Source organism: Cyprinus carpio, chromosome A14 (assembly GCF_018340385.1).
Source record: "Cyprinus carpio isolate SPL01 chromosome A14, ASM1834038v1, whole genome shotgun sequence".
Classification (NCBI taxonomy): Eukaryota; Metazoa; Chordata; class Actinopteri; order Cypriniformes; family Cyprinidae; genus Cyprinus; species Cyprinus carpio.
Window position 1 is genome coordinate 26553603 of NC_056585.1, and position 13646 is coordinate 26567248.

The window sequence follows — 13646 nt, forward strand, 5'->3', positions numbered from 1 at the left end:
CCGATCATTTCATGTCTTTACACATCAATGTATCGTCACGAGCCACAGGGTTTAATTTAGATTTGTCTGTGCATGTATTTTTTTTTAGTTTTATTGTATGTTTTAACCGTGATTCCCATCCACTTCCATTATATGACTGACAGACTGCAACAGTTTGAGTTAAAAATCTTGGTTTGTGTTCTACTGAAGAAACAAAGTCACCTACATCTTGGATGTCCTGGGGGTAAACAAATAAACATCAAATTTTCATTTTTAGGTGAACTATCCCTTTAAGGTTTCAGGTCACCACCAGAAGTTTAAAGATTTAATAAAGATTGAATAGTTTTACACCAGTGTGTGGCTTTATTTCTGTGAGGATGGTAAATTGAATATATGTTCACACCTATGGTATCCGTCCATTAGGTATGCACAAGTACGCTATACAATACTAATGCTCTTCATTACACTAATTACACAGTGGCCCCACTATTTCCTGTCAGCTGACACAGACCAAACACAACTGAAACAAATGACAGTGATGACTCATGCACTGCTGTTTCTGGATCTTAAGCACAGCGTCTGCTGTTTAATAACTCATCCAATATGCTTCCTATTGTGTCTAACATGAGAGTGTTATATTTGAAGCTGAGTGGAAATGTCAGTTTTGAGGGCCCTGCTGTGAGAGCTTGACTCTTACACATTCACGGAGGCTGGCAAACAAAAACAATTTGACTCCCCAACTCCTCTGAGCTTATTATCTCTATTTATGCCAGCTTTGCACAGTGTCAAGACAGCTTGATGGTAACAAATGAAAGTTTAAGAGGTTGAGAGCCACAGTTCCTGCTGTCTGTTATTGCTTCCTATTCAAGTTTCATCAAGTGAAGAATAAGATCTTGAGTGCTGAGGAATTATTAATCCAGAGATGTATTTTCTAGACTATGTTTTGCATAGGTTAGTGTTCACAAAGAAAGTACAAACAACACCATGAATCCTACTGTTTGCTTTACATATGTACTTTCTCATCAGTTGTCAAATAAGTTAAATATCATTTAATTCTACTGCAACATTGTAATGCTAAATCACTGAATCGGTGTCCTTCTCTAAACACCATAATAAATGCAGTACTCTGGAATACAAGTAACAGCACCAAATGATGTGTTGTGAAAGCATGAAAATATCTCTGCCACAAAAATACCATAAAACCGACCACATAATTAGACTCATCACAATTAATTACATTCAGTTCACCGCAGATGTTCTAAACGTTTCATTTTCCACATTATCACATGACACATTGCATCACATCCAGTGTTATTTTGTACCAGGACCGAGGATCCCATATGCTTTCAGAACATAATTACAATCTCAACAATAACGTATCTATTACTTGATGACCGTAAATGAGCGCTCTGCCACATCTGCATTTTTATTTTACGGCCATCTGTTCTGCTAGTCGTGGTGTTTAGCTTTCACAGTTTAATAATGAATCAGAGGCTTTGAAGAGAACAAGTACCACAGAACAATATACATGTTCATTACGCCAATAATGGGATGGCCATCTCATGATTGACCATCTGCCCTCTTGTTTGTTTGAAATCTCATGAATAAGGCAAGACGTAAAGGAAATGTAATGAGAGTGGAGAGGATGAGCCAGATATTTATCAAGCAGCGATGTATTAGATTCAGATTACACTGAATATTATTGGAAATGACTGGAATGGTCATTAAATCAGTGATATTTCAGATATTTATGGAATGACAAACATATTCTCCACTCATTTGCAGTAAATACACAACATTTATTCCATCGAATTGCAGTTTTGCCCAGTGCTTTAACTTTATTACTGTACAGCCTCTTTAAAATAAACAAGACTTCCACAGAACATTCAAAGAAACATCTACATTTCTTTTGATAAAACATTGCACGTCTGACTTCTGACTTCAGTAATCTGTTCATGATCTGAAAAAGACACTGGGAATGCACAGACCACACTTGTGTCATTCTTTGGGGAAGTATTGCTTTTTATAGAGATTAGCTTCGCTTATGGGACGTCGCAGCCACTTCCCCTGCTCTCCAGCACAGCAGGAGGGCTCTCTTCCCAGAGTCTTAATCCCAAATCCATTTCCCCCCCTGCTTTCCTTTGGCAAAGGATTGGTGTTACATTGCTTTTCAGTTCTTGTTCAGGCTAGGTGTTTCCATGCTAATGCTTCCCGGACAGAATCTCTGGCATCCCAAAAGGATGGCAAAAGCTCGGCGAAAGTCGGCGTTGAAGGCGTATATGATGGGGTTGAGAGAAGAATTGGCCCATCCGAACCAGACAAAAACATCAAATGTTGTTGGACTGATGCAGGGGAGACCGGCCGACGTGCGCTTACAAAACGGCACCATGCAGTTCAGGATGAAGAAGGGCAACCAGCAGCACACGAAAACCCCCATTATAACAGACAGCGTTTTTAAGACTTTCGTCTCTCTTTTGAAGGACAGTTTGAAGGAGCTCTCCGAGTCCATGTTGGAGCTGCCGCCCATGCTGTTGTGGCGGATCTTGGCGCTCTCTGCTGCCCTTTCCAGAGCCGAGATGCGTCGGATCTGCTTCTGGGCGATTCGGTAAATCTGAGTGTACGTTACAATCATGATGGCGACGGGAATGTAGAAGCTGATGAGCGAGGATGAAATGGCGTACGTTCGGTTGAGGCTGGAGTCGCAGTTGTCCGTCAGCAGAGCCTTGTGAGACACGTTGACCTCCGTGAAGCTCATCGGCTGAGCCTTGTGCCATTTGAGCTGCACCGGGATGAAGGAGATGAGCACGGATAGAGTCCAAGCCCCACTGATCATCACAAAGGCCACCCTGGGAGTCATCTTCCTCTCATAGCGGAACGGGCTGGAAATGGCCCAGTATCGGTCCACGCTAATAACGCACAGGTTCAGGATGGACGCTGTGGAGCACATGATATCGAAAGCCACCCAAATGTCACAAAACGCACCAAAGGGCCAGAAGCCAGCTACCTCTGTCACGGCCTTCCAGGGCATGACCAGAATGGCCACCAGCAGATCCGACACGGCCAGCGAGATGACAAAAAAGTTTGTGACTTTAGAGCGCAGGTGGCGAAACTTTGTGACAGCTGCACAAACCAGTGTGTTGCCGAGCAAAGTGGAGAGGATTAGAACGGACAGAAAGCAACCGGTCAGAACCCGCGTGGACCGGTCGCTTTCCATGAAGCCGCTGTCAATGACCGTTGTCAAGTTCAAATCCATCACTGCTATTATCCCGTGCATCTAATATCTCACTGCATCATTAAAAAGTATTCAAACACTCGTAGAGTCCGTCAGACCTGTCACACCTCAGGTAACGCTGACTGTGGGACATTCATATTTCCAGTTCATACTCCATTGCACAAAACACTTTCCTGCATTCCAGCGTCCAGTTATAATGGCATGCCAATCAGAGAAACATAATCATCTTGTAGTAGCATCAGTGATCCTCCATCCATCAAAACAAAGTTTAATTGATTACTTTGCACACGTTTTGACTCACCCATCCGGAGTTCTCTTATATATCTAGTGGTGATCGTGCAGGAGTCCTTACATCATAAAAGACACGTTTTGCTCAGATTCCAGTGAGCAATAACCTGTTCCTGCATTTCTGTGTGTCAACAAAGGGACAAAACTAATATTAAACTGACCTGTTAGATGATACTGAAGCGCTTCGTTTCGCATTTATCCGAATAAACGTTGCACTGTTTGCTCTTTGAACCGCCCTGTCCTTAAAACGATTCATTTGAATAAACAGGAAAGAAAACTTGCTTCGTGTCCGTCCTCGATGAATGACTCCAGCGCATCTTCATGCTGCAGAAATGAAGGTGTTCTTTTTTGAGGTTGAGCAATGCGCGTCGTTTGCGCGATCGGTGAGACCCGATGCCGAGTGACATGACCAACGCGCTTCACACCGAGATGTGCCGTGTCCGAGCCCGAGGGGCTTGAGAATTTACTCTAACAGTAGGTCGTCCGGTTTTAGAGTCGGTGCTGAATTAAAAAAAAAAACTCTGTGAGTCACAGAGGAGCTCTGATGCTCCAATGCGCTCTAATGTTGCGATTCTATTACGATTGAACTTGAACGATTCATGATGCGTTCATTTTAGTTTATGCTCAGGATATGAATTACATGACTGCATTTTTATTATTGCTCTTATACTTTTTTCTCTTCAGTAGGCTACTGTATGAATGAATTTCTAACCCATTAATTCACTTGAGAGCTGCAGATTTTCACTGCTGATGCTGATACCTGAAATAAGGAAATGCGTCGTAAAACTCACATATTTGGATTGTCAGATGTTACAACCTAAATCAAGTCAACGAGGCCACCTAATGGGGAGTCCTATAGCCTAGTGACAAAATGAGTTTCTTCATGCTTTTGCATTTCTATTGCGCTTTTATTTTTGATATGCAGTGTCACTTGTTGTTAGGAGTCCGTCTTAGAAACACAGTTTCGTTATTAAAATGCTAATTTCTGCATATTAAGTTACAAAATGTAATAATTCTGTTTGCAAAATTATTTTCGCAATATTAAAAGCCATGCAACACAGCATATTTCATATATATATATATATATATATATATATGATGCATGTAATATGTTGAACTAATGTGCTTATCAGATAAAATGCTGATCAAATTATTACTATGGTAGATCATCTAATTAGTTGAGTATAAACACATTGGCATGAGGGGGGTATGAAGAGTAGGATAAAAAGTCCTATGTAATATATTTTACTTTTTTCACTGTAAATCTCAAAGTGGTTCTTGAAATTTGATCAAACATGCAATTTAGTTGAAATGTGTGAGAGAAAATTTTGTGATGATGAAGACAATGTTGGTGGGTTTGACGAGCAAAGCTTTATATTATGAGTAGATATTAGACTGACCTAGCAGCTGTCATGAAGTCATCAAGATGAATGCTGCTTAATTAACTCTTGTATTCAACCTGAGAACAGGTCTCTTTTAAAAGAGAAGACATGCATTAGATATATAATGGGCTATAAAATTAACTTTTTTTGTGTATTTTTTATGCGACAACTTGGCTCATCTTGCAGTGCTTTGAAAGACTCAAAGCAAGCATTGGTTGCCAGAAAAAAATCATGCATTCTCTTTGCCAATAAATGTCCTTTTCCTTAAAAGTTACTTTTTCCTTTTTAGTGTGACAATTAATTTTTTTGATGCCACATTCTCATAACAGCCAATGCATTTTGAAAGCTTTTAATTTTTTTATAAGCACGCATGCACTATTTTAAATATTGATCCTTGTGCACATCATATTTATTGGTAGGCATCATTAAATGCTTGCATTTAATTATTATATTACTATAATCGTATCAGTCACTGAAACCTGGAAAGGATCTGTTTCCTAAGAACCAAAGTTTCTGCTTCCGAATACTGATTATTAGACTCGAAAAGAAAACAACAACAACATGTTTTAGAGGAAATATTACTAATTAGGTTTACTAATAGAAAATCGAAATTCATATGTAAATCGTTAATCAATGTGATTGGTAAAGCCTCATTGTATAAACTGACCATATAAGGTTTATCATTTCCCTCTGCGGCTCTTTCCTGATTAAGGTCAGGATCAGATTCGGATCAATGCAGACATGGCTACTGGTTTCTCAGGTTGGATTGATGAAAGTGGACACCTGAAGAATCATCAAAAGCACGGTGAACTGTGAGTTTAGATTCGGCCACCATCATCCCATAAATCATAGCGTTAAAGCAGACGACCTGTCTGGAGTCACTGAGGGCTGAGTTGAGAGCTTTTACACAACCTCCAGCTGCTCTTGCAGTTTCAAAATCATTATCTGACTTGTATGAATTATTTCAGTCATCACCGTCTGGCACTGTCTGACAGTTTGTCTGAAGCAAAAAATCAGAAAGTATTGGTAGAAAACACTTTTTTTTTTTGGTGCAGGAAACCAGCAAAACCCATCTCTTTCCCACACTCCTCCTCAAAATACTCACATGACTGTCAAGATAGCATCTTATCAAATGTTTTGGTACTTTTATATGGAACATTTTGTCTGTGTCAAAAATATATTTTTCTGAGATGATAACCTGAAATCACAACCACAATGAAAAACAAAACAGGGAAGTAACCGGCTAAATTGTGTTATGCATGGATTTTCCATAGAATGCATTTCAGTGATGCATTAACACGCACAAAATGTGGGTTATGTAGTGTATTGTGTGACTGGATCGCGTCTTGTCTGTGTCTCTGACTAGTCCAGTTCTAACCAGATGGGGTTTATAAATAAAGTAATTGCAATGCAGCTGATGGCTCCCTTTTTTGGTAGTGGACAAAGTCTAGATAAGGTGTCGGTAAAAAAACCCCTGATATTTTAAGGGGGATTCAGACATTTGATGTTTAAAAATAGCTGCTTTAAATGCTACATTGATATTGTTTAGATAAGAGTTCTAATAGTTCTCACCTTTAAGTTAGAAAAGGATATCTGCCTCTACCTTTAACAAAAAATAACTAATGGGACATAAAAGTGCAGGTTATTCACAGGAAGACCCATGAATTGATTGATCTTGAAGTCTTTATATAGAGGAAGTCCAATTTCTGGGATAACGGTCTTGCTGTGTTGTTAGGGATGTTCCATCTCGTCAGGACGCTGCCAGCAGCTGCGGGACTGTCTGTTTCCATCCATCAGACTTAATGTTGTACACACGGCCTCCTTCAAGATGCAGCAAATCCATCAGTAAAGCCAAAGGAAGATAAACAAATACACAGCCTTGTCAGTTACAAGTGAGTGAAGTTTAATGGACTACATCACTACGGCAGCAATACAGATGTGCTGAGTATACATGCAACTCAACATGAAATTTTGTAGCAGTTTAGCATGTATAATTGTCATGCACTGAAGAGACTGAAATGCATTTAGCAGACAAAAAAAGTCTGTAAAAATAGGGTCTAATGTACTATGTAAATACGAAGGAATTTCCATGCTGATTTTTCACAGGTGTTTTCCCTGTATTTTGACGTATGCAGCGTGCTGTAGGTTTAAAGGAAATGTCAATAAAATGAACAGAAAGTGTCCTGTCAGAAAATCACCTTTTCCGTTTTTCTACAGATTCTTGTTTTCTAACAGTGTGTACATTACAGCGTAAGAATCAAGACAAATGAATGAGGCAGCAGAAAAAGTTGATCTTAAATATATTCTTTTTATTCAGAATTCAGTTCATCATAAAATCTGTGGATCTTAAAAGATGATTGTATTGCTACAATACAAGAACAAACTTTAAAAAATAAAGTATAGTGTTGATCATTTTTCTTCCTGTGATGAAGATAATAACATTCACTTTTTTGAATTAGATACATTTCATTTTACAAACAAGTTCGAGGATAGAGAACAACCAACACACACTGGTCAAAATAAATAAATAAATAAATAGGCCAACAAATAAATAGATATATAAATATTAAGTTAAAAAAAAATAGACATTTCAAATGAATAAATATGTAATCCACATCTCCATAGCAGTATATCCGTTTAGTTTACTTTTGTGACTTGCAAGATTCTTCTATTTGCAGATCACATTCCTTTTTTGGATGAACTTAATGTTATCCTGAATCAAAGGCTTGATATCGTCTGGTGTAACTTTTGTGAGGTTATGCGTTGTGAAGGTGCAGGTGACGATTGACCCATTCTGGAAAAATCAAAGGACAAAATACATGTTTTCTATTACTCAAAATGATAACCTAGCTCATATTTCTATGCTGCATAAGACATAAAATTCCTTCTTTAGTTGAACAGAGATGTTAAAATGATATGAGAATGTTTAACAAGTCTTGATGATGTGTCTCTGGGGTTAAACAATGGATGGTGTAAATAATTCAAAACAAAAGTCTTACCTTGACTTCAGTTTCCTGCAGTATCTTATTCACGTTGTCTAAAATGTTGGCATACTGGTTTCTGGGTACTGCACTTTTAACTGACTTTATAAAATGCTTCAGGTGTTTTGCAAGTAAGGCGTCACACTCACGCTGTGGTTAAAAAACAGTCCCCATAAGAATCCATTCATGCAACTTATTATTATATTTAAAGCAATTGTTTTAATGTTCGAAATACAGAGAAAATTACACAAAATACTCACTGCATTCTGTATTTCTGCATTCGGTGTTTGGATTTGTACTGATTTGCTGAAAGCCTAGAAATTAAAAAAATTCAAGTCAGTTGATGTGCGCAACATATTAGTCCATATTAGTACTTATACGGAACGTATGTTAAGCCAAACAAACACTATTTTTAAGAACTAAATCATTTCTCTTACGCCTTATTGCAAAAATAATTTGCTTACCTTGAACTCATGCTTCTCAAGATTTTCAAGCCTGTTCAGAAGTTCACGTAAGGTTGTACACACAACTTGTTTGTCCAAGTTTGCATAGCTAAGAGCAAACAGTGTCATAAGAAGACCTAGCAGTTTCATGTTCTTGTTCACAGGGATGCTTTCTAGAGATAATGATCTTATTCTGCACTCTAACCCTTATTTAAATACCATACTGCAGGAAACGAATACCACATGCGCTACACCAAAAATATCGCCGTGATGTAAACAGTTTCTAAATTGGTTAAAGGGAAAAATACTGGGGTTTCATTAAGAATGCTATACTGCCCACATAGGAAAATCATCACACACTAGGTGGGAATGAATACGAACTGTGAAAAGGTTAATTTTATTATATTAAAAGTTTAATTTTTATTGTTATATAATAATACTGTGCATATAATGCTGAAATGCAAATGGGATTTTTAAAAAATATTTTTTTATTTATATAATGCAGGCAGCATAGTCTTGAAAGCAAAGGAACAGTCCTGATAGGTATACAAGGAAAATATGAAGCTGGACTGTGCAAAAGTCTCTTAGAAAGACAAGTGGACGTGATAGTTAAAGAAATAGTTTGCCTGAAAAATTGCTGAAAATGTACTCACCCTCAGGCCATCCAAGATGTAGATGAGTTTGTTTCTTCATCAGATTTGGAGAAATGTAGCATTGCATCAGTGTCTCACCAATGGATGCTCTGCAGTGAATGGGTGCCGTCAAAATGAGAATCCAAACAGTTGATAAAAACATCACAATAATCCACAAGTAATCCACACCACTCCAGTCCATCAAATAAATAATCCATAATAAAAAATCCGCATGTTTGTAAGAAACAAATCCATCATTAAGACAATTTAACTTTAAACCATTACTGGTTTCAATTTCTGGCTAAAATACAAGTTCGTAATCCATGAGCCAAGTCAAGTCACCTTTACTTATATAGCGCTTTATACAACACAGATGTATATTTATAGTGTTAAACAACAAAATAGTTTGTCAATAATGCAATGCAATGTTTTTCAGTTAAAGTCAGTTCATTGTTGATTGAGTGATGTCATCATCCAGTGCAGCTCTCTTCCAGTAGTATCTGTAAAATCAAGCCGACAATATTGCCAGAAATTAAGCAAGCCAAAGGTGGCAGTGACAAGGAACCAAAACTCCATCGGTGACAGAAATGGAGAGCTTGGGAGAAACCAGGCTCGATCGGGAAGCCAGTTCTCCACTGGCCAGACAAGACCAGCATGATGTGGTTTAATAATAATGTGAAAAAGTCCATCACCTGTTGTCCTTTCACATCAAAATCCACCAACATATTCGTTTAGAGCTGTTTTGGACTGTTTTCACTTGTAAATGGTGTTTGATCTGTGCTTATTTCTCTCCTGATTCAGACCACACAACTTTTCCCACTGGAGAAATCCATATTATGGTCAGAGGATTCATATTTCAGCGGGAAGCGACGGTTTGAAGTTATCTTAAATCCATCTTAATGATGGATTTGTTTCTTACAAACATGCAGTTTTTGTCTTCTCCAGACTCCAGATGTTAACTGATGGACTGGAGTGGTGTGGATTACTTGTGGATTATTGTGATGTTTTTATCAGCTGTTTGGACTCTCATTCTGACGGCACCCATTCACTGCAGAGCATCCATTGCTGAGACACTGATGCAGTGCTACATTTCTCCAAATCTGATGAAGAAACAAACTTGGATGGCCTAAGAATTAATGCATTTTTATAAGATTTTAATTTGTGGGTCAACTATTCCTTTAAAAGAGGTCACAGGAATATCAATAGCACTGTTGAACTCTAAAACAGCAGATTTAGGTTAACATAAAAGTGTCCAAGAATTTCACATTTCGTATTTCACAGAAAAATTTCATCTCATTAAACAGAGAGTTCATGTGGATGTCAGGGGTTTCTGTATACATTTTGTCTGGCACTGACACGGTTTACATTAGTATTTAAAAGGTCATAGTAGAGATATTTATATATTAGCGATGAGGAACTCACTCAGCTGTAAATTCACACTTCATTTCAAAGCTTACCCGGAAGAAGTGGGCCAGTGAGTTTCTGTAGCCTAGCTGAGGGAAATCCATTGATGACGATATAATAATTAATATAGGCCCCACCTTCACAAGCTGAAAATAATAGCAACTTACACTAAAGTGCAAAGACATGACTCATCACAGCCTCATCAGTGATATCTGAAATGTTTTCTGTTCAACACTCTACCCAACACTGATGTACAAACCACTCATAATAGCAATAATAAATTAAATACAAAATTTAATTCAGTGTTTAATGTGTTTCTTCAATATTCAGGACGGATTTTGATTACATTCTATTAAAAGATCAACATAATAAAGGATTGTTGACTTGAAGCTTCTCATTAATGACACAGTTTATTAAAGTGATGTGACATACAGCCAAGTATGGTGACCCATACTCAGAATTCGTGCTCTGCATTTAACCCATCCAAAGTGCACACACACAGCAGTGAACACACACACATACACCGTGAACACACACCCGGAGCAGTGGGCTGCCATTTATGCTGCGGCGCCCTGGAGTCAAAGTCTCTAACCACTAGGCCACGACTTTTTATTTTTTATTTTTGTGCACAAATGCATTTTTCTACAGAGCAGTGAAAACAAACACTCAAGAGGGCTAAAGCATGTATGCATGCACCTTTTCACAAATTCGCCTGTTTGTAGTTTACTCAGCCAATAATGATATTGTTTTCAAATCCGTTTCCAGATGTTTGCGTTTTAAAGCCCCCAAAATGCCAGTGTCATGTAAATGACGGAAATCTTACAAATGTTTCGGTGTAAACGCACCTTTTATATGTGTGTGTAGTTTTTTTTTTTTACAAAATGATATTGGCAACCACATGCCTTGCATAGATAATACAGCATTTTAGTTGTTTTCAGTTAACAGGGAACATTTTGACAACATTGATGTCTGTACACGAAAAGCGCAAAGGAAAAACTTTTCTGTTTTTAAGCACTTCATTGTCTTCATGCTTAGCAATGTAAGCATACCCTAAGATTACAAACAGACAGAGGCTCAAACCAACAACCTTAGGGTTAGGAGTCAAACTCCCTAACCACTAGGCCACGACTTCCCCAACAATAACCTCGCTGGATTCGAACCCACAACCTTACAGGTTCAGAGCCAGTGCCTTAGCAGAGTGCACCACTCAGTTGATGCACAAAGACTATAATAGATTATGACTGTGTCATATGTAATATATTTTTTAATTATCTGGTGTTATTTGGTAATTTTTGAACAAAAAAAAAATAATATATATATATAAATAAAAAAAAATAAATAAAATAAAAAAAATTATATATATATATATATATATATATATATTTAATTTATCAGAATGGTACAAAATTTGGTAAAGGTTTTGCCAATTGCTATGTGAACCCCCCTCCTCCAACACACACCCACCTACACAAACACTCACTCACACTCACACTCACTCACTCACTCACACACTCACACACACACACACACACGCACACACACACACACACACACACACACACACACACACACACACACACACAGTCATGGACATGACTAAAAAAGGTTCAACTGTCCTGTAAAAAAATAAATAAAAAAAAAACAGTCACACTTGCATTGTTTGCAGCCTCAACCTCAAATTTGGAACACAGCTTGTTTAGATTTATGGCTTTGGTTTTCTTGCAGTTTTAGAGTACAACATGCTTAGTAAATTATATATTTCATATAACATTTCAAAATAATATTTTTGTGCATTTTTCATATTAATAAATGTAAACATCTATAACTTTTTTTATTCACATCGGCAATAATCTGCCAAGTGTATTCTTGACCAAACTTAAGTCTGTGCTCCAAAGCATTCAAGTGTTACGAAAGTTTAAGTTGGAAATTTCATTTTCAGGTCTATGCTCCAAAAAGTGGTTAACAGGTAATAAGTGGATTAACACTGCTCCATAAATGTAATTTAGTACCATAAATTATGCTAAAAATACAAAATATTTAATAAAAAAAAAACATTATCTAACTAAAATATAGTACATTAATTTCATATAAAAAAAAATTTAAGACAGCCAAGTGTCAGCATTTTTGAGATTCACATGAATCTGAGAAGAGGAGTGACTCATTTTAGATGATCAATTGATGAGTCTACATTTCACTGCTTGTCTTGTCTCTTAACACCATCAGCTGCTTTAAAAAAAGGTTTAAGTTTTGTCTGCCCACAGTGTGAATTTAGTGGAATTCACCTTGTGTGTATCTGCCCTAGTAGCAAGAGTTATAACTGCTCATGGTAACACAAAATATTTGATATTTTATTTAAATATCTTTATATAGAGTATGTAACTTGACTTTCCCCAGAGTTGCGTTGTTCAGCATAACCGTCTACTGATTTGTCACCACCATTTCATCATTCTTTATTTAAGGCGTATTGTCAAGTCAGTGGGCTTCTTGACACATGGGTTGTAATGTTGTGGTCTGTGAAACCCATAGATCATCCAATTAAAAAAGGAATAACCAGACTCATCCGTACCAGCCGAACTTCCCCAGCTTCATTTTCTCCAGAGACTTTGTGGGCCATGACAACATAAGCGTGAGTGTCACCGAAGGCAGCGGTTGACACTGTGTTTGTGAATTTTGCGAGAAGACATGCATTTCTGCATATATAACAGAGATGGTGAGTGATACGAGAAATGTGTTACCTTCAACCCCATGTTCTGCCATTGCGCTGCTACTCCGCAAGGAAGAAAAAAAGTTTACCTTTAACACGAACGAAAAAATATGACTCACATTTTAGACGTTTAGAAGTTCAAGAATATATTTTGTACAAAGCATGGACATTCCATAAGACAAGTACTTATTCCATAAAAATGCTTATTCCATTTTTATTTTTAAAAGGGATTTTTTTTAGTAATTATTTTAACTAAGATAATTTTAAAAAATAATATATTGCACATTCTTCTCTCTCTCTCTCTCTCTCTCTATATATATAAAATTAAATTTGACCCAGAGTTATACAAATAAAAATGTTATAAATAGTCATAAAAAATGTTAAATAAAAATAAATTACTTTAAAACAAAAACAGTCAAAATAAAACATTTGAACACTAAAAATAGAAATATTTAATTTGTTTACTTGCAAGTCAATGTAACCATTACCAATATAAACGAACTTGAACATGCAAATGTCTTGTTAAAATATTGAAATATTAACTTCCTCTGGGATATTTCAACTAAATATTTAATGTCAAAGGGGTCTGGCTGAAAAAACT

General features: G+C 37.1%; 2 protein-coding genes across 2 annotated transcripts; both read right to left on the reverse strand.

Annotated features, from left to right (window-relative positions):
• Window positions 1-202: 202 nt before the first annotated feature.
• On the reverse strand, window positions 203-4458 carry drd1a (dopamine receptor D1a). The gene has a single exon (XM_042770405.1). The coding sequence runs from the start codon at window positions 3251-3253 to the stop codon at window positions 2150-2152; it is 1104 nt and encodes a 367-aa protein (XP_042626339.1). The 5' UTR covers window positions 3254-4458; the 3' UTR covers window positions 203-2149.
• A 2711-nt stretch (window positions 4459-7169) lies between these two features.
• LOC122147487 lies at window positions 7170-8498 on the reverse strand. Its single transcript, XM_042770406.1, has 4 exons — window positions 8327-8498; window positions 8123-8176; window positions 7881-8012; window positions 7170-7675 (listed from the first exon to the last, which is right to left on the reverse strand). Exons 1-4 carry the CDS (start codon window positions 8453-8455, stop codon window positions 7550-7552), a joined length of 441 nt encoding a protein of 146 aa, XP_042626340.1. The 5' UTR covers window positions 8456-8498; the 3' UTR covers window positions 7170-7549.
• Window positions 8499-13646: the final 5148 nt, after the last annotated feature.

What these genes read in the sequence shown, in the direction of transcription:
- drd1a (XM_042770405.1), bottom strand. Translation starts at nt 3,253, where the DNA reads ATGCACGGGATAATAGCAGTGATGGATTTGAACTTGACAACGGTCATT.
- LOC122147487 (XM_042770406.1), bottom strand. Translation starts at nt 8,455, where the DNA reads ATGAAACTGCTAGGTCTTCTTATGACACTGTTTGCTCTTAGCTATGCA. An exon ending in TTGAGAAGCATGAGTTCAAG is followed by an intron (nt 8,177 to 8,326) that starts GTAAGCAAATTA and finishes TTTAATTTCTAG; the next exon opens with GCTTTCAGCAAATCAGTACA. An exon ending in TGCAGGAAACTGAAGTCAAG is followed by an intron (nt 7,676 to 7,880) that starts GTAAGACTTTTG and finishes TGATTTTTCCAG; the next exon opens with AATGGGTCAATCGTCACCTG.